Source organism: Erpetoichthys calabaricus, chromosome 12 (genome assembly GCF_900747795.2).
Source record: "Erpetoichthys calabaricus chromosome 12, fErpCal1.3, whole genome shotgun sequence".
Classification (NCBI taxonomy): Eukaryota; Metazoa; Chordata; class Cladistia; order Polypteriformes; family Polypteridae; genus Erpetoichthys; species Erpetoichthys calabaricus.
In genome coordinates, this window is record NC_041405.2 from 7,199,552 (window position 1) to 7,222,044 (window position 22,493).

At 42.2% G+C, this 22,493-nt stretch overlaps 1 protein-coding gene across 1 annotated transcript in view; it reads left to right on the forward strand.

The window, feature by feature from the left end:
• The window catches only part of LOC114643069 (syntaxin-1B), a 182,834-nt gene that overhangs the window by 117,466 nt on the left and 42,875 nt on the right, over window positions 1-22,493 (forward strand). Inside the window, 1 exon segment of the mRNA XM_028791771.2 lies at window positions 20,707-20,806. Within this exon segment, the coding sequence (XP_028647604.1) occupies window positions 20,707-20,806 (100 nt within the window).

Here is a 22,493-nt window from a genome sequence, read left to right on the forward strand (position 1 = left end):
ATATTTTAAAGTTAAGAGTAAAAAAAGTTTTCCATGGAGCAGCTGAAGTTATATCAGTTTCAAACCCACTTTCTGCTTACTGTACCCATGCAATGAAGCCGGGCACAAGCTGTTATTTCTTACATTTTCTTGTTTGCAAAATTAAAGACTACAATTCATTCTGGCTGCCTGAGCTCACACTGTTAGAGTTGTGCTAAGGGGTCCCAAAAATGATGAAAATGGGTGTGAGGCCTCCAAAATGCTCCACAAAAGCCAGTCCAGGACTTTTATTAGCCTGTCCAGGAAAAAGTTTCAGAAATGTATCAGAATGGCCCACAAGAAGGTGGATGACCGCAAACCACTGGCATGTGGTCAAAACTGCAATCCAAGAATCTTTATCAATGGAAGATTTATTGATCAAAAGAAAAAAGAATATAGTAAGAGTGCTCAAAAGAGTTGCCTAAAAGGCAGTCCAAGCAAGCAAGTCCTAGAAATGCAATCCAAGAACAGAGCAGAAATCGATGTTCTCCCTTAATGATGGCCTAAAAGCTCCGACCATTGAGTAGTTAGTTGATTTCATCATTTAAAGGGGACTTTGGGGGGGGGGCGATGTGTGTGATGTCATTTTCTTCACATCTGCATTGCTACATTCCGTGTCATTTTCGTCCCAATGATACGTCAAGTATACACCTGACCTGACGTAATGTACCCTAAGCTAACCTAACATTAACATAGTTCATCACATAAATTAGAAATAATTATTGAAATACAGTAACAATAACACCTTAAGAACAATATTAATATTGTAATACAACCACTTACGATGACATCTTGATGCTATTCGATTTAATTTATTGTATTGCTCCATCGTTATTCATTATATCGTTATCACAACAACGTTATTTTGGTCGTTATTAACCCACGTACTTACAAATGACTCCAAACAACCTAAATACTCTAAGACCGCTAGGGGTGTCACTTCTGATTGGACTTAAATAGACAGAAGGAGGAGCCAGCACTCATGATATCAGTGTCACTCCACCTTCTGGGGCCCCACCCACAAAGCACAGGGAATGGAGGCACATTTAAGGGGACAGAACACAAACAACAAATGAAACTAGCAGAAATAACATAAAAAACATGAAAAATAATAACTGAAAATGAACAAAAGTTAAATTCAAATGGTTACTTAACAGCTTAAGAGGAGCATTGAGGCACTTGAATTGCTGCAGACTCGACCCACAAAGCCCCTCAGTTTGAAAGTGCACACTGTGGTGAGGCAAACGCTTTGCAAACTGAGCTAAATGCTGAACGCTGTGAGGGGTGCACTTCATTCGTCAGCAGCCGTACCAACCTGTGCTTCAGAAGAGGTCATCCACCTGAAGCTAAGCCTGTTCAGGCCTGGGCAGTACTTGGATGGGAGACCATCTAGGAAAAGCTGAGGTTGCTGCTGGAAGAGATGCCGGGTGAGGCCAGCAGGGGGCACTTACCCTGTGGTCTATGTGTGGGCACACTGTGCTCTAAATATGGAGCCATCCATTAGGTGAGTTGTACACAAAACAAAGTTCTGACTCTCTGTAGCCATTAAAAATCCCTGGGCGTCTTTGCAGGTTTTATTCTGATGTCCTGGCTAAATTGCCAATCACGACCTTGTCCATTCTGGACCCCTAATCATCAAGTTGGCTATATCTCTCACCCTGAACTGACTACAAAGTTTAGACGACGGATGGATGGATGTTTGCCTACTGGACACTCTTCCTAAGGCGTACTATGGAGCTGGAGGCTGGGTAGGACCTGTGATTTACTGTGGGCGACATACGAGGTCATGGTGCCCGAGCCAGCTGACTTCTTTGCTGTCTGAAAGAGGATATATAAAAGACTAGCTGTGCTACCCGTGTAAATCTAAGTGATCGACGCAGACCTCAGTATGTATGTCTGCAGTGTACCATGCAATGATTATGTCTCTGTTATATGTGTAGTATTGAATCACCCAAGAAGTGTTTGTGATGAGCCATCTTTTATAATGACAGACATAGCAACTGGACGGACATACAGACAGACACACAGGCACTTAACCTTTTATTAGGGTGGATATTTGGATTCATTTTTAAAGGGCACAATGATTTCTTTTGTTTTTATTTTTAACATTTTATTAAATTTATTAAAAGCAAGTAACATTCCCGTCCTGGGTATGGCGTTAATCTGCATCCAGCCCTGCAAGTAGGCCCTCCAACCTGCAGGGGAAAACAATACAATACAATTTATTTTTAAGTAGCCTAAAATCACACAAGAAGTGCCACAATGGGCTTTAACAGGCCCTGCCTTTTGACAGCCCCCCAGCCTCGACTCCCTAAGAAGATGAGGAAAAACTCCCAAAAAACCCTCGTAGGGAAAAAAAAAATGGAGAAAACTTTGGGAAAGGTCAGTTCATAGAGAGACCCCTTATCAGGTAAGTTGGGTGTGCAGTGGGTGTCAAAAAAACAAGGTCAATACAAAACACAAGTAATCCTCAATACAATATAATAGTGCGATAGAAATATTACTAATAAAGAGCAGAATTGAACAGTAAATGATATCACTTAATATGATTTGGATTTGTTCAGAGTCCCGCAGACCTCAGCCATCAAGCTGCCTCCCCCTATTGGCCAGTCCACAGTTGAGTCAGCACTGGGCCAGCCAATCTGATGAAAGGACCCCTCTACCGACTGTTCCTGCGATCCTCCATCAGAGATGACTTTGCCATAGGCAGGCAAAACAACTTGGCAGGTGGGCCGTGGCACCAAGTGCCACATTTGAGTACCGAGAAGAGAAACAGAATAGGTGAGGGTTAGTAACAAATTCTAACTATCATTTTACTTGTGTTTTAGTGCTAATGACTAACAACAGAGATGCAGTCTGCACAGTTAATCAGCAGCTCTACTCAGGGTGTGCTAAACTGAAGTAGTGAGTCTTCAGCCGGGATTTAAAAGTTGTGACCGAAGGGGCAGACCATTCCACAATTTAGGGGCCCTGTAACTAAAAGCTCGACCTCCCATTGTTATTTTATTAATCCTTAGAATCATAAGCAGACCAGCATCTTAAGATCTTAATGTGCACTCTGGTTTGTAAGTCATGATAAGTTCAGACAAGTAAGCCGGACCTTGGCCATTTATGCTTCCAATATCCCAAACACATTTCTAATGGATCTTTTCATTTTGGGCCACAGGTTGCTGCCATTGGGTCCCATAGAGTCACTAGTCAACCAGAATGGCTCGTGTGTTAACGTGGGTCACCACAGGTTGATTTAGCAATTGACACTGCTCCGCTATGTTGGTCGGCATTGATTCTCCAATGGGGGGAATCCCACCCTGCTATGCCGATCCTCATGGAATGGATCTCGAAGACACAAAGAAGGGCAAGATTGGGTCGTAGGAAAAAATAAAAAAAAATGTTTAAGAAACACCGCTCTACACTTATCCAGTATCAGTGAGTGGTCTGCTGCCCGGCCAAGGATTGGCTCTGACTTTGCACCTTGGACTACTGGGATATGATGTTGAAATGAGCCGAGCAGACTCAAGGACGGATGGATGGACGAATGAATGCGAGTTTACAGTTGTGAGCCCTCCAGTGGTATCCAGTCCAGACGTGACTTCTATCTTACACTCCAACTTCCTGTGACTCCATAATATGTAGAGTGGGTTCAGGTACAGGTAACCTGCATGACACTGAGACCCTGGAGAAATGTCACACAGACACAGAGACAGCATGAAAAGTCTCCATTTCCCAAAGGGATTTTTGAACCCTAATCTAATCTAAAATAATTTAAAACCCCACACAGACTTGAGAATAAGTGCATGCATCCATTTCCAGAACCTTCTTCTCCATTCTAGGGTTAGTGAAGCCTATCAGGTGCAAAGCATAAAGCAGCTCTGGATGGGATGCCAGTTCATAGCAGGGCACCCTCATTCAAGTCAAGTCAAGTTGGGGAGCATGCACTGGTACAGTGCGTTGCCGCACCCACTACACGACAGAACAACTCAGGATCCCGGTTGGCAACCCCCCAGGCAGACACGCGGTCCAGTCCCACCCTCCGGAAATGACCCTCTATCTGTCGCAGCCAGGTGTTATGTGGACAACCTCTTGGCCTGGTCCAGCCACTCGGGTCCCCAACAATGAGGATCTTACGAGCTGGGTCACCCTCGGGGAAACGCGCCACATGGCCGTAGTGCCGTAACGGACGCTCCCTCACAATGCAGGTCATGTGCCTCATTCGGGACTCCATGAGCAACACAAAGTCAAACCAGTGGGACCCAAGGATTCTCTGAAGAGACACAGTACCAAAGGAGTCCAGTCTTCATCTCAGGTCACTGGATAGCGTCCATGTCTCACAACCATATAGCAAGACAGGAAGCACCAGGACTCTAAAGACTTGGACCTTTGTCCTTTTGCATAGATATCAGGAGTGCCACACACCCCTTACCAGTGACCTCATGACTCCCAATGCTCTCCCAATCCGTCTACTGACTTCATAGAAAGAGTCACCAGAGACATGAATGTCACTGCCGAGGTAAGTAAACCTCTCGACGAGGTCGACACTCTCTCCGCAGACAGACACACTTCTGATGGCTGTGCCCAAGAGGTCATTAAAGGCCTGGATGTTGGTGTTTACCAGGACCCTCACAGGCACAAGGAGAACTTGGGAAGTCCGCAGAGATGGTGAGCTGTTTGGGAATTGAACCTGAGCCTTTAATAAACTGCCATCCTCTCCGACTTTGCATATTTTGATAGAGCACCTGCCACCGCAGATAGACCTCCATCATGAATTAAGGAGCTCTGTCCAGTGACAAAGAGATATCATAAAGGTAAGAAGCAGGGAGGAGATATTTTCATCCCAGCGGACCCCCCTCGTGTCCGTCAGACAGAATTCCAGTCAGATTTGGAGGGTACGGATTAGAAGGTGATTCCTTCTGCTCCGGCTTAATGCCACCGGTTGGTCACAGGGTGGTGGCAGCTCGGCTCAGTCAGGCTCCACTGCTGCCGCTGTCATCTTTCAAAACCTCTGAGTAATGAGGCTCATTGATATTCATTGCGTTCCCTTAAACATGTCACAAGCTGGTAATGAGAATGTCAAGAGAACTGTTAAGAACCGGACAGATTCTGTCGACAGCCAAATTCCAACTTGAAAGGATTGCAGAGACGTGATTAAAAAAAAAAACAAGAAGTCGATCGAAAGACGGGATACAGAGCCAAAAATTCAAAGTGGGCACACATCCATCGATTACGAAGCAGATAAGAAAAACTAGGGGACAGGAGACACTGATTGGTTAACTAGGGATACCCAAAAGGGCAGGGATGGTCAGCTCCACATGCTAAGGTCCTTCTTGGAATATTTCTGTTGGGTGGTCAGTCCAGAAAATGTTGGCGAGGCGAAAGAGAGTGTAGGCTATGGCTTTTATTTAAAAGAAACGAACCTGAGAAGCATTTTGGGTATCTGATGATCTACAAGCCAAGAACAACAGGGAACAACTCTGACAGGTCCAAGGCCATCAATCAGAAAACCCACACAAACTGGAAATAGGAGCAAACATCAACTTCCTGAACCCACATCTCCTTTACAGGATTTCAAAAGGGGTGGGATGCCAGCTCATGGTGGGGTAAACTGATTAATGTCTCCGAGAGACACCTGGAGACCCCAGAGGAAGTCTGCGTAGACTCAGGGAGAGCCTTCCAAGTCCACAGTGACGCTGATCCACTGCCGGCCACTGTTGTTCTTCACGGTACTTCATGCTCATTGGACAGGTGGAGATTGGCCATCCACCCATTTTATTTGACTTGACCTATAGACCCAACCGGCCAAAGCATACACTGCAAAAAAAATGAAAATCTCAAAGATCGGGTCGCTTTGCACTCACCAAGGCAGCTTGTTGTAACGCTGCCAGTCTGACTGACGTCATGCGGAGCACTCACAAAGCCAGCTGGGGAATTCTGGATGATTCTGCCAATTTTTATTTCTTATTCGTATTGGAAGTGACTCCACTCTGCTGACCAAGGAGTTTGAAGGTTATCTGCTCATTTTCCAACTTTGACACAAACAACACTAGGTATCTCTCACGTTTTTTGCAGGTTGCCATATGTCCATTTCTGGTACGTCTTTATGTTATCATTTTTTCTTGTTATCATTCCCGCGGCTTGACTGGTTGTATAAAATAGGAAGACAAAGCCTCGGATTCTTGCTAGTGGATCTCTTTTCCTATCTAAGGGTTCATTCCTCCATCAGCCGCCCTCCACAGAGGCTCAGACACAAAGCCAATGAGAGGTGACAGAAGAGTGAGGCTCTGGTCCGGTGCTGATAGCACACTGCAGGGCCAGAATGGCACGCGTCACTCCCTCCTGTTGCCCTCCATCATCCTGTCTGCTTCTGCAGGCAGCACCCATCATTAATAGCTCTCTAGCTCTCCCGGAAAAGATTGATCAAGAGCCATCAATCGATAGGCCCTGCACCACGCGGCCCTGCATCTGTCACATTCATCAGAGAAAAGGCTAAAAGTCCGTCAGGCGGCAGGACTGCAGGCAATCCAGGGGCGGGGAGCAGTCCGGGCGCAAGGTGGGACGAGGCAGGAGAAGGTTAAGCCAATGAAGGACACTGCAGAAGGGACAAGGGTACTGGCCACAAGGTTAAGGGAGGTGACATGAAGAGAGAAAAGCTTTATCTATTATCACATGTTGGTGAAAGACGCAAATGAGGGGAAGGTCTTCTTCTTCTTCCTTAGCATTTGTCCCGCGCTAGCACAGGGTCCACCAACTTGCCAGTCTCTCCCCATTTCCCTCGATCTTCCAAGATGGCTTTAATTTGGTGCATGTCATCCTTCAATCTATCAGGCCGTTTCTTCTTACAGTGTCCACATGGTCATTTACCTTGTGAGCTGAGATGATGGTCGGTCGTTGCCATTGAGTGGTCTTCGTTTTGGATAACATGGCCATTACTGGCAGGCTTCCTGAATCTTATCATCAATCCTACAGACATTGTTGTTTGTGATATGGTCCTATTTTGTGAGTCCAAGTGTCCAAAACGGCATTGTCACTTCCATAATGTGTGGCACTTGCTCGTGGCTGGTGGCAGCAATCAAACATTCTGTGCTGTATGGGACAACAGGTGGGTAACAGTCTTATAAACGTTCACCTTGAGGCATGTGGGCATTTTCCGATCACACAGGGCTCCAGTCATTTGGTGCCATGTCTGCCAGACCACCTTAACACGAATCAGTGTCCAAGATGAACTTGACAAATTGACCTTGACAGGTCATACAAATTACAGCAGGTGCCGTGGGGAACACATGTGGCTAGGTGACCTAAGGACAGAGCTCTTGGGCCACTAGAGACTTGACAAAATGACAATTTCAAAGGCTATGACCGAGCTCACTCGAAAATGTGTCTAGGTGGAGTGATTACAGGGAATCTGCAGACAGTGTGTGTTTAAATGGAGTGATTTAGGGGAAAGCTATAAAAAGAAAAGGGTCTGATGGGGATAATTACAAGAATCTATTAAAAATATATCAGACTGTCCAGTTAATAATAAAGTGACTGGGAGTGCTGGTCACATATTAGTATATATATGTACAAAAAAGTGTGCGTGATTGCAGTGATTAGAAGATTTCAGTAGAAAGTGTGAGTCAGACTGGAAAGTTCAAAAGCAAAAATGATCTTCTGATTGGGGTACTAGGGTGTTGTACCGTGTTAGCCATTATGAATGTAGAGAAAAGCCAAGCAAAATGACACCTTTTATTGGCTAACTAAAAAGATTACAATATGTAAGCTTTCGAGGCAACTCAGGCCCCTTCTTCAGGCAAGATGTAAATTACTTCTGATTGGAGTAATTTGTGGGAAACAAAACCGAAAATAGAAGATGGTACAGGTCTGACGGGATCATTTCAAGAACCTATGGGGCATGTATTTGACTGTTCTTGTTGTGATGTAATCTCACAAGTTGCCTTTCGAAAAACACCCAAGGTAGTAACCCAGAATCGCACCAGCTTGCTCAGAGGAGGAGCACCAAAAGGCAGCTGAACTTTCACTTCAGTGGTTGCCTTTGGCCTACACTGAGCAAAAATAGGCTTCTCGCTGAAAGGACCAAAGTAATTTCCCAAAAAAAAAGTCCTAAAACACACTCAAAATTTCCCACAAAGGAGAGGATCACTTTTAACCCCTGGCTTGTATTGCGACAGGCCACAAGGAATCTCTGATTTTAATTTGATATATTTTCTTAATCCGTGAGGAAAAATTGTTGTAAAGGAGGATTTATTGAATGAAAAGCTAAAAAAAAAAACAACAAAAGTGTTAAAGAACAAAAAATAAACAAAGAAGGACTTGTCTATAAGAAATCCGAATATCAAAACCTACGAGAATAATCTAAGAACCAGAGCAATAAAAAATGAAGAAAGCGATATCCACAAAGATGACCAAACTCCACTACAGCACATTCAAAATGAACCACCCGGACTTCACTTCCCAGCTTCCTTTTATAGGGTTAGGGGCGGTCTCTTAATGGTGATGGACGAGTGGCCCAGCCTCTTGGGGAATCCACGGAGAAAATACATGGAATATATGGGAATCGCAAAAAAAAACACACCTAGAAACTATATATTTCAATGAAATAAAAGTAAGAGAAATTATATAATTATGCAAATAATAAATTAACAGAACAATTTTGCAAAAATATAATTGAAATCAATGAACATTAATGAAAAGAACAAAAAAAAAAGAATTGAAACAGGAACTATGGGTGGAACCCTGTCTTGACCATAAGAGTACTGATTACACAAAATTAGTAAGAAATATATGAAGTTATTATGGGGTATTAGTTAGAATAACATTAGTAGAACATTAGTACTGTAGTGTGTGATTACAGAGATTGTAGGATATCACAAGAAAATGTATTCTGCTGGAAAGATTTCCAGAATTATTGTAAGATGTGTCTGATTATACTGATTGTATTAAATTAGTACAAAAAGAATATTTATATGTTTGTAGGAAATCAGTTGAAAATGTATGTCGGATTGTGAGAAATTAATTAGAAAAACGAATCTAAAGAGGAAAGTTGTCTGATAGTGCAAAAATCTTTGGAAAATGTGTCTGACTGCTCCGATTACAGAATAGTAGTAGGCAAAGTGTTTGATTGGAGGGATTATACGGTATCATTTAGAGTGACTATAGAATATTTCTAAAAAAATGTTGATTATAGGATATTTGACAAAAATGCATCTGATTGCAAAGATTTCTGGAAATGGGTAGAAAATACTGTATACTCCATCCATCCATCCATTATCCAACCCGCTATATCCTAACTACAGGGTCACGGGGGTCTGCTGGAGCCAATCCCAGCCAACACAGGGCGCAAGGCAGGAAACAAACCATGGGCAGGGCGCCAGCCCAACGCAGATATTGCATACTGTTTTTACTAATTATAGAAAATTAGCAGAAGCTATGTCTGATTGTACTAATGTCGAAACATAAATAGAAAGTGTAGTATGTTTGATTTTACTTATTACAGAACATTAGTAGAAATATGTTTTATTATACCATTTACAGAAAATCAGCAGAAAAAATATCAGGCATGGTTAAGGGGATAGCAGAAGAAAATGTGTTTAATTTAAAGATTTCAGAAAATCAGTGTCTGATTGGAGTTATTATAGGGAAACAAGTGTCTGTGTGGAATTATTACAAGAATCCACAGAAAATGTGTCTGACTGCACTGATTACAGATCCTCAGTAGGAAATAAATGTCTGATTGGAGTGAATGTAGGATATTAGTTTGAGTGACAATAGAATATTTATAAATCAAATGTGTCAAGTGATTACAGGATATCAGAGGCAAATGCATCTCATTGTGGAGATTTCCAAAAATTGGCAGAGAATATTGTAGGCCTGATTGTACTTCTTACAGAACTTTAGTAACAATATGTCTGATTATGTTAATTGCAGAAATTGAGTAGAAGCATTGTGTTATTATACCATTTACAAAAAATGAGCAGATACAGCGTTTGACACGATTACAGAGAGCAGCAGAACACTCATTTCATTTAATGATTTTGGGGAATCAATAGAAAAATGTGTCTGATTGGAGTGATTACAGAGAAACAAAAAAAAAAGTATCTGAATGAAATATCTACAAGAATCTACAGAAAATGTGTCTGACAGTTCTGATTACAGAACACTGTTAAGAAAAAATGCCTGTTTGGAGTAATTATAAGACATTAGCACAAAATATGTCTGATCGGAGTGATTTCAGAAAATTAAGAGAAATGCGTCTGATTGTACTGAGTACAAAAGGAACAAAATCAAAAGACAAAGTGCCTCGTGACATGACATGAAATTAGTAGGAAGTGCACCTAAATGATTCCGTAAAGTTAGTAGTAGATGTGTACAATTAGGGGACATAAGTTTAGCAAGGAGGAAGTAAGGACAGCTATGAAGAGGATGAAGAATGGAAAAGCCATTGGTCCAGATGACATACCTGTGGAATCATGGAGGTGTTTAGGAGAGATGGCAGTGGAGTTTTTAACCAGATTGTTTAATGGAATCTTGGAAAGTGAGAGGATCCCTGAGAAGTGTAGAAGAAGTGTACTGGTGCTGATATTTAAGAACAAGGGGGATGTGCAGGACTGTAGTAACTACAGGGGGATACAATTGATGAGCCACAGCATGAAGTTATGGGAAAGAGTAGTGGAAGCTCGGTTAAGAAGTGAGGTGATGATTAGTGAGCAGCAGGATGGTTTCATGCCAAGAAAGAGCACCACAGATGTGATGTTTGTTCTGAGGATGTTGATGGAGAAGTTTAGAGAAGGCCAGAAGGAGTTGAACTGCGTCTTTGTGGACCTGGAGAAAGTATATGACAGGGTGCCTCGAGAGGAGTTGTAGTATTGTATGAGGAAGTCGGGAGTGGCAGAGAAGTATGTAAGAGTTGTACAGGATATGTACAAGAGAAGTGTAACAGTGGTGAAGTCTGAGGTAGGAGTGACAGAGGTGGGATTACATCAGGGATCGGCTCTGAGCCCTTTCTATTTTACAATGGTGATGGACAGGTTGACAGACGAGATTAGACAGGAGTCCCCGTGGACTATGATGTTTGCTGATGACATTGTGATCTGTAACGATAGTAGGGAGCAGGTTGAGGAGACCCTGGAGAGGTGGAGATATGAGAGGAGAGGAATGAAGGCCAGTAGGACTATCAAGACAGAATTCATGTGTGTGAATGAGAGGGAGGTCAGTGGAATGGTGAGGATGTGGGGAATAGAGTTGGCGAAGGTAGATGTGTTTAAATACTTGGGATCAACAGTACAGAGTAATGGGGATTGTGGAAGAGAGGTGAAGAAAAGCGTGCAGGCAGGGTGGAATGGGTGGAGAAGAGTGTCAGGAGTGATCTCTGACAGACGGGTATCAGCAAGAGTGAAAGGGAAGGTCTACAGGACGGTAGTGAGACCAGCTATGTTATATGGGTTGGAGACGGTGGCACAGGAGACAGAGCTGGAGATGGCAGAGTTAAAGATGTTACGATTTGCATTGGGTGTGACGAGGATGGACAGGATTAGAAATGATGACATTAGAGGGTCAGCTCAGGTTGGACATTTGGGAGACAAAGTCAGAGAGGTGAGATTAGGTTGGTTTGGACATGTGCAAAGGAGAGATGCTGGGTATACTGGGAGAAGGATGCTAAGGATAGAGCTACCAGGGAAGAGGATAAGAGGAAGGCCTAAGAGAAGGTTTATGGATGTTGTGAGAGAGGACATGCAGGTGATGGGTGTAACAAAGCAAGATGCAGAGGACAGAAAGATATGGAAGAAGATGATCCGCTGTGGCAACCCCTAACGGGATCAGCCGAAAGAAGAAGAAGAAACAATAAAAATATGTCTGATTGCACTGACTGCATTAAATCAAAAAAAAGTGTAACTGGAGAAAGGAATGAACTCAAACAGAGAAATCAAAGAAGATGCAACAGATTAGAATAAACTTAGTGTCTGACTTGGAGTGATTTTTGGAGGCCGTAGCTAAAAGTGTGCCAGACTCGAGTGATTATAACGCAGCATCTCTGAATGTATTGAGAGCGCATCGGAAAGTAAATATTGAAGAAGAAGTCAGTGGACATGCTGTTTGACTTAAATAATTACAGGAGAATTTACTTTACAACAGGCCTGACTGGAGACAGTAAGAAAGGAATTAGTGGAAAAGACATCTGACTGAAGTCATTTTATTAGAATGACTGGGCTTAATTGAGATAATTACAGAAGTGAGCTGGCAGTATGGCTGATTGAGGTGATTGTAGGAAAATCCACATAAGGATGAGTCTGACTGGAGTGAGTGCTGAAGTCAATGGAGGTTGTGTCTGACTGCAGTGATTTTAAGAGAAGGTGTGATTGGAGTAATAGCAGGAGGACTTGCCTGGCACTAGGGCTTTACAGAATGATCACACATGAGCACAGTAGGAATGTTTTGCCTTTGGCTGATTGCAGAGCACAAATGATTTGTCAAATTGGAACTGTTACAGAAAAAATGTAAACTTCAGATTAGGCTGATCACAGGCCAGTATGTCAGACTGTAAAAAGTGCTGCACTACCTCACTTCTCTTTTTCCTTTTCTTTTGGTTAGTCATCAATTCCACTTGATTTTCTTTTGGTTTTGTTTCACATTTTCTGTTTCTTTGTTACTCTTTGTGTACTTTCTCTGCTCAGGCATTCAGGGCCTCTAATTAGATTACTGCCTTAAAGTGCTACAGTCACTAGGCCTGCAGTCTCCTTAGGGCTAATTAAAACCACTTGTTGTCACAGCCACGTTGCTGTGGTATTCATTTCTTCTAGAATTGTGTTCTTAGGCTTCCCTTTGTTCTTGACTGTGTTTGGGCGAGTTTTGAAATAGAGTCTCGACGCAGACCTCCAAATCTCTGCTCCTTTGAGAAGCCAATCAAATTGAACACATCCATCCTTCGCATTATACATCAGTGATGTTTTGTGATATGCCCACCTGGTCATTTTGTCGTTCTCAGAATGCCAATTTTGAAGGTGTACCCTGCACGTTGATCTCATAAGTCATCCTTTTACTAGGGTTAAGATTAGGGCTGTCTGACTCATTAATAACGGCAGCTGTCGAGTAAGGGTGTCTTGCACTGGGAGTGTCTTATAGTACGACTGTCTCTAGAGTTGCAACTGTAAACCATGTGATATGAAGTGAATTTCGCATAATGCTGGTATATAACTGTTTGAAAATTTGGGAAGTTCTGTACTATTTTAGTACTAGTATACAATGAAATGCCAGTGGAGTGTGTCAATTGGGACTGATGTTTAGGATGATCTGATTGTACAAAATGCAGCAGACAGCTGGAGTAGATACAAATGGGCTTAGCAGAGAATGGTCTTTTCATGGTTAAGGCTCATAGATTACTGAAAAAACTATATAATCTTAGACCAAAAATTTCTTTAAACAAATATATAAAGTCCTAAAAATAAACAAATAAATAGCCAGCTGAAAGCCAACAACAATGAGAATCTCACTCAATGCTCCAGCCATTTGCCTTAACTACGGTAGCAAATTACAATCCCTTGAGCTGCTCACCTGAGCCTGGAGGCACCGCCCCCCCAAGATCAACATAAAGGAGGACAGTGTAATCATTTACCAAAGTCTGAAGTCTCACAGCGGTAGTAAGTAATGCAAAAAACTAGGCCTTAAATGAGGCCTTGACACAAATTCAGCCTGGTCTTCACTTTGAGAATCAGGCTTTGAGGCCTACCCAGACCATAATCTCCAGGATTGAAATCTATGGGTTAAAAAGAGAGGAAAAGCATAAAAACATAAAAACCTTGGCACAAATTATAAAAACAATGTTCTTTTATATTTCAAGTTTTTTTTTTTAATATTCATGAATACAAACAAAAACAAAAGAAAAGGAGAAGTAAAAAATGGTGTCCCTAAAAAACAAACCTAAAAGCAAACACAAGGATGGTGTAATAATATTATGACAATAATGCATACTTAGAAAAAATAATATTTTAGAAACTTATTGTTGCATAGATAAAAGTCTTTGAAACTGACTGGTCAGATAGCCTGGGGGAATACAGGTGGGCTGAGATGAAAGGCCATTAACACGCTGGCAGAGCCTGAAAAGGAACAGACTGGTAATGTTTTGGCACCCCTTCACCCTCCAGGAGGAAAGCAATGGCTGGAATGGGGTCTGATTCTGCCTGAGCTGTTTCATTGAGAAGTGCACATCCACTTCAAGAAGCCGCAGTGTTACTTTGCATTAAGGCTTATATGGAGGCTTACTGTGTTCCTGAGCATAACCTAAACTTTGAAAGACTAACACACCTCCATCCACGAGAGTAACCCACACACGTAAAGGCTGACCCACCTTGGCCAATGTCACTTACCAACCATCGACGAGTAACTCCAACTGTGTGCTCCCCTATTGTGACATCTTTCTCTGCCCGTTATCTACTTTATTGACTAGGGAGGCTCTGACCCCTGCTCTCTTCGCTTGCCAACCCCTGGGCAGGCGCTATACGTTAGCCACTTTGCGAATCTGCCACTCGCATATGGGGAAGTGGATGTACAATTTAAACAGATTGTTATTTTCCTGGGAATTGCTACATTGCATAGTAGAACTAACTATTTTACATTATAGCGAGTAATTAACCAAAGTAAAAAATAGTAAAACGGAATAAATGAAAAGAAAATGATGTTTCATCATGCATTACAGGTATTCGTTGAGTTATACGTTTTCATTCTGTTTGGCTTTGAAATTAAAACACAAATACTTTTTAAACTTACACTTTTACTGTAAAACTTCAGTAAAAACAATTTTTTTAATTAACTTTTCGTCAATATCGCATTGAAATTTGATTCCGTGTTTGGACTTTCATTGTGACAATGCAACGTATAACTGCCCATGAGTGAATATTGTTTCTTTCTGTCTAATAAATAAACTGACTTTTTCAAATGTTTGTCCCTGTGATTTGTTAATTGTCATAGCAAAAGCTATTCTAACTGGAAACTGTAAATGTTTTAATATGCATGGCAAATCAAGATCTCGTTTGGTGTCTAATGTTAAGATGTACCACATTGCGTTTCTTGTCGCCTGTTAAAATTTTACATGTCAGAATTGTTCGACCAATTTTGAATACAACTAATCTTGTCCCATTACTCAGACATAAATTACGCCATCACCACCAACTATTTCAGCATAGTCTATTGATACGCATCTAACCAATTTGCTGTGTAACCAATCAACAATGGGCGGAACAGTGGTGACCTGGAAACCTGGGTTCGCTTCCCGGGTCCTCTCTGCATGGAGTTTGCAAGTTCTTCTTGTGTCTGCGTGGGTTTCCTCCAGGTGCTCCAGTTTCCTCCCACAGTCCAAAGACTTGCAGGTTAGGTGAATTTGCGATCCTAAATTGTCCCGTGGATGTGTGTGTGTGTGTGTGTTCTGTGGTGGGTTGCCGCCCTGCCCAGGATTTGTTCCTGCCTTGCGCCCTGTGTTGGCTGGGATTGGCTCCAGCAGACCCCGTGACCCTGCGTTAGGATATAGCAGGTTGGAGAATGGATGGATGAACCAATCAACAATTTTCGCGTTAATTCGTTTCACTTCATCATTTCTCGGTGATAGGATTGCCCGTGTACTCATCTCTTCTCTTGATATCCTTTCGGGATGAGATTTTTCAATAAGATTTGGACATAATAAGTCTTCTTTTATTGGGAACTTAAAGTGTGGAACACAAAAAAATTTATATGAGCTGAGAGCGCAGGAACGGTGTCTGACAAAAGCATTCACAAGAATGAGAGGTGAGAAGACCATGGCCGTGGTTGAAAATGGATGAGAGGAGAGCGGGACTTGAAAAAATCTCTTGCCAATAGTCTCGTCTCAAGATTTTCTTTTATAATAGAGAGATTTGCAGACCACAATAGAGCCATAGAACAACAAGCTTTCTAATAGATATTATAAAAAGGAGAATATGCAAAGTACATGAGAATAAAATAAAAACAGACAACACTCCACATTCTCAGTGATGTGCCACTCTCAGCACTGCTTTGTGTCCAGAGAGCTCATTTACGGGTCGTCATAGTCTGTCTGAGCACAAAGACAATTGTAGTTTGGTTTTAATACAGTGGCTATACTCCCAAAAATCCCCAAACTTCATTATGAAGTGCTTCGAGAAGCTTGTCATGAGGCACATCAAAACCCTGCTGCCCCCCTCACTGGATCCCCTGCAGTTTGCTTACTGCCGGAACCGTTCAACAGATGATGCAATGGCCACCACTCACCATCTGGCTCTTGCTCACCTGGACAATAAGGACACATACGTTTGAATGCTGTTTATCGACTTCAGCTCAGCATTCAACACGATCATTCCTCAGCAGCTGACGGAAAAGCTGAGCCTGCTGGGACTGAACACCTACCTCCGTAACAGGATTCTGGGCTTCTTGACTGAGAGACCTCAGTCAGTCAGGATCGGAAACAACATCTCCAGAACCACCACACTGAGCACTGGAGCCCCTCAAGGCTGTGTGCTCAGTCCATTACTCTTCACACTACTAACTCATGACTGTGCAGCAACGCACAGCTCTAATCACATCATAAAATTTTCCAATGACACGACTGTGGTGGGTCTCATCAGCAACAACAATGAGTCAGCATACAGAGAGGAGGTGCAGCGGTTAACGAACTGGTGTAAAGCCAATAACCCGTCTCTGAATGTAGACAAAACAAAGGAGATAATTGTTGACTTTAGGAAGACTAAGAGTGACCATCTGCCACTGAACATTGATGGCTCAACTGTGGAAGTCGTCAATAGCACCAAATTCTTGGGTGTCCACCTAGCAGAGAACCTCACCTGGTCCCACAACACCAGGTCTTTAGCCAAGAAAGCCCAGCAGTGGCTCTGCTTTCTGCGTAGGCTGAGGAAAACCCATCTTCCACCAGCTATTCTAACAACATTCTACAGAGGAACCATAGAGAGCATCCTGAGCAACTGCATCACTGTCTGGTTTGGAAATTGCACTACAACAGATAGTGAAGACAGCTGAGAAGATCATCGGTTTCTCTCTTCCCTCCATCATGAACATTTATACCACACGCTGCGTCCGCAAAGCCACCAGCATTGTGAGTGATCCAACACACCCCTCACATTCACTGTTTACACTCCTGCCATTGGGAAAAAAGGTACCGAAGCATTCGGGCCCTCACCTCCAGAATGTGTAACAGTTTCATCCCCCAAGCAGTCAGACTCCTGAACACTCATGGACCGGACTGATATCTGATATCTGTGTTCTGTTCTAAAGTGTTGCACATGTTTGCACATTTGACTCACATGCACCTTGTTATATATTATGTGTCTTTATGTTATGTGTCGTAGATTTTCCGTTGTCCTGTGTTTTATGTAGCACCATGGTCCTGGAGGAATGTTGTTTCGTTTCACTGTATGCTGTACTACTGTATATGGATGAAATGACAATAAATACTCTTGACTTGACTTGACTTGAAAATGATGTTGGCCCACTTCAAAATAACGACAATATACAAAAGACCAAACTGCAGGGGGGATAGGGGTAGGGTTAAGCAGGAATTTACTTTGGATGTGGGCACTCATCCTGTAGAGGGACAATTTAGAATCAGCAGTTTCCCTACATTTTTGGGTATATGGGTGAAGAACTGCAGTACCGGAAGAAAAACTCACACAGACACAAGGAGACTGTGCAGATTCCACACAGACAGTGACTGTTGTACAGGGGTTGTACGACCCCAGAACATTGGATCTGTTGGGTGGATGTGCCGCCCCATGAACACATTAGTAGGTCTTTAAGTTTAAAGGATCATTTTGTGATAAAGAAACAGTTAAGCAGGCAACTGAGTCAGCTACATTCTGTTTCCATGCCTCGTTTCCTAACAGTACAGCAGACGGCATGTCTGACTATTCAAGCACTTTATAGTCATTGTATAAGATTGCAGATAACTCCGGGGCAGGATGAGTCTGATTGGAATGATTGCAGGATGTTAACACATTACTGGACTTGAGAGACACCAACTGATGCAATTAATTAATTGGGTGGAAAGAGATGGATGTCACACTTGTAGAAGGCTGTAGGACATTGGGTAGTGGTAATAAGGAATCTCTCTCTGCCCAGTTTCATTGTGGGCTTACCATTTTATGGCTGGATGCCTTTGGTCTCCTTATATGACCCATACAGGGAGTATTCTTACTCCAAGTTACAGAGCTAAGGAGCAAACAGGAACGTGTTGACATAATCAGGAGAAAGTTAGAACATTTGGCCTGTGATCGTGCTGAGTTATATCGTACATTAATGAACTCGGTGGGAGTAAATGGACTGCGTGATGTAGGAAAGCTAATTACGATTTATAGTAAACAAGAGAAGCATAAAGAGTTTGAAACATTGCAGGGACCACCTTCAAATCAGATATATGAGAGAGGAAAAAATGAATAGAAATGGCATGTGTTAGTCTGTATAGCTCCTTGGCCATCTCAAGCTATTAGGTTAAAGTAGAGGGTGAAATGCATCCCTTTCGGACAGCAAAAGATCCAATGGCACCAATAGCAAAACTGCAGAAAATCATCCTGCTAGAACAGAAGCAGATCATTGATAAGCTGGAATATTAGAGCAGTCCTGTCCACGCCAGTGATCTGAATTAGAAGTAGAGGCGCAGGACCTCCCGTGTGTGTCAGCGTGGCAAACTCAAAATATCCGTCACAAACAGGTGATCTTTATCGGGCCAGCATTAAGGGCCGAGTCCTGCACACTATTAGGCTGAAAAAGATCAACCCAGAAGATTAGCGCAGGAGATCTGAGAGCAAGAGAAAGCTGTCATGCTTGGGGTGGATCAATTAGTCAAGCAGACAGCTGAGGAAATCATCAGGTGTGAGAACACCAGAAATAGGCCAAGAGTGAAAGAATAAGAAAGTGACCCTGACAGGAATTCAGCTGCTCATTGGGAACTCTGTGGCTTCAGGCCTGCTAACAACAAGCACATTGTTGAGTTTCTTTGGCAGATCATAACATGAAACCTGATATGTCCATTTCATGGACCTCCTGCAAACTGCAGTCAACAGCTAATGGGATCTTTATGTCCCCATCTTCACTCCCATTCTTTATAAATGTCACTCTGCGGTTCTGGTTATTATTTACTACACACAGAGGTTGAACCAGTGATCCACCACCAGCGCTGTCTGAGAATGTCAGTGAGATGGGACAAAGCACCATAGCTAAAGGTGGAGATATGAGGGAGCCACAAGAGGTGGGGACTGAGGAGGACTGGGGAGCCAGTTGCTCTGTGGGACTGAGGCATTATTGACAGTCCATGGGTGTTTGGGTTTACCCTCATAAAAGAACTTCAAACACAGACACTGATACCTGCACTTTGATGAAGTGATTTGGGCTCCAGATTCAATTTCTAGAGATGTTGCTGTCAAGGTGGAATATACATCTATCTATCTATCTATCTATCTATCTATCTATCTATCTATCTATCTATCTATCTATCTATCTATCTATCTATCTATCTATCTATCTATCTATCTATCTATCTATCTATTGTAAGATATAACACAAAATAGCATTAAGATTTGGGGTATCAAATGATGAACCCTGTATAACTAGTTGGGGATTTTAGGGTTAGGTTTAGGGTTAAGGTTAGGGTTAAAATGTTTTCACAGATGCAAGTCCAATCATGAGCTGCCTTCTGGCTTTGAGGACTTCTGGCAGGACGACGAGGGTCAAAGTGATGTCAATTGTCTAGTCTGCAGAGGGAGAAAGAGAAACAACATTAGGATACAGCGCCAAGCCCTGGAGCGGCAGGGTATTACCATTACCAGAGCAGGACAGCAACCTCACCCTCAACGTTAGCAAAACTAAGGAGATGATTGTGGATTTCCAGAGCACAGGCCCATCTACATCAGAGGTGAGGCTGTGGAGCAGGTCAGCAGCTTTAGGTTCCTCGGAGTCACCCTCACTAATGACCTTAAATGATCAAGTCACACTGCGGCAGTAGTCAAGAAAGCCCAACAACGCCTCTACTTCCTTAGGAGACTGAGTAAGGCCTGGATGTCCCCCACAACCCTGTGCAGATTCTACAGGTGGACTGTGGAATCCATCCTGACAAGATGCATCACATCCTGGTACAACAACTGTTCAGAGCTCTGCAGCGTGTGGTGAATACAGCACAGCAGATCATGGGCATACAGCTCCCTGAGATCCATGACATCCACACTACACGCTGTCTCAGGAAAGTGAACCATATCAGATGGGACCCCAGCCACCCTGCACTGTCACTTTTCACCCTCATCCCATCTGGGAAGCGACTAAAGTCCATTCAGACGCACACCTTCAGGTTCAGGAACAGTTTCTACCCAACTGCAATCAGACTCATGAACAATCAGTAACCTTGTGTCACCTCCACTGCTACCTGCACATATAGATCTATCTATCTATCTATCTATCTATCTATCTATCTATCTATCTATCTATCTATCTATCTATCTATCTATCTATCTATCTATCTATCTATCTATCTATCTATCTATCTATCTAATGTTATGATCCTGCCAACTATACTACAAATAACATCTATCTTTCTATGAAAGGCACTATATAATAGATTGATAAATGCAATTTCTAAAAGTAGATGCTGTTTTTCCCAGTTTTAAATGGCCTAAGAGTTGATGATTGTATCTCACAAGGTGTTTCTTCTCCTGACAGGTCGAGGAGATCCGGGGTTGCATCGAGAAGTTGTCTGAAGATGTGGAGCAGGTCAAGAAGCAACACAGTGCCATCTTGGCTGCCCCCAATCCTGACGAGAGTAAGTGAATTAATGACAGTCTCCTTGCCGCCTATTCGTTTGCCTTGTTGTTATTACTGTATAACTGTGATGGGTGAGGGTCATGATTGTTATTTAATAGGCTGGAAGATGGTATGATGGTTCAACCTAGATCTTGGGGTTAGTTTTCCTCTTGGTCTTGTTGTGTAGTACAGAGATGTCTACCTCAAAGATCCAGAAGGTGTAGTGGGAACACATCAAGGGCACAAAGAAGATCTGCACTCATGTTTGGTTCTTTAATGCAGAAGTTGACTGACACCTTCAGGGAATTATGGTTAATAAAAAAGGGTCACTCTATGAGTCAGGTGTACATTTCATGCTAAACTGATAGGCAGATGGCAATTTGTGGAAGAACCACAACCTCGTATGAAGGCCCAGGGCAGTATGAGCAGTGAACAGGGAACACACTGAGTTGAGCTCAGACTCATGGATGTGTACAGAGTGCGCCATGGTGCCTGCTGGCTTTTACCTTGGAAATGTGCAAAACAACAAAAGGGAGCATTTAATGGATGACCTGCCAAACTGTTTACTGAGCTGGCTCAGATAAGTGTCCCCTAGCAGCATGAATGATTGTCACTGGTGTCATGACGATCCCATAATGCTTTCTGCTCTGATCAGTATCTCCTTGACCTGAGGAGCCTCTTTTTGTGAAATCTGCTTGCTCTGCTGTCTGGTAGATCTGACTTGTTTTACAACGCATGCCCAGTGGAAAAGCAAGAAGGATTTAATTTCTGTTTATTTATTTATTTATGTGCAAGCTTTGCATTCCATAAAACATAACCTCTGATGCTGATTGTGTCACTCTTCTCATTCTCTCTTTTTATAACACATGGCTCTTTCAATGGGCAAATTCTCTGCCCCTTTATCTCTGATCGCCAATGTTAAACAGCAGAGGGTGAAAATGATAGAATCTTTGCGTGATTTTGAATCCTCTCAAATCACAAAAATCTGTTTGATTCTCATCAGGAAAAATTAACAGTAGGGAGAGTGACATTAGAAGAGGGTTTGGTTGTATCTGCTAAGAAAGAGCAAAAAATAAGAAAAACATGACAAGCCTTCATTTGAATAAATGACTGTTCTCATTCACTGAGATGCTTTATTTATGCAGTGAATATTTAAATATGAATAATGTAATTGAAATAATCTCATGTTATGAATATTTGATGTGATGCTAGCAAAACTATGAGGAATTGTTCAGTCTGTTTTCATTATGCTTCATGTGAAATGTCTTTTTATTTTATTCTGCTTGCATTTTCGTGTTGATTTTACATGTCAGTTAATTTTGTATTTATTTGTCTGTTTAAATATATATATATATATATATATATATATATATATATATATATATATATATATATATATATATATATATATATATTCTTTTTGCTTGCTTTACAAATTGGTTATCTTGTTTCCTTGAATTGTTGTCTTTATATTTCATGTTTTTTATGTTTTATTTTATTTTGTTTTATTTTATTTTCGCAATCGCAGGACTCCTCTACTGAGCATGTCAGTCAAGTGCTGCCACCTGCAGGTAGTCACTGAAATTGAAAGTGAGCTGGTCTGCTGTTCCCCAGCCCAGTGATGTGTATTTGTGTGTATTTAATTTGATTTGTGGTTGTCTTTATGTTTTTCCCTCTGTGTGTTTCGTTTCCCAATTTTCAGTTTG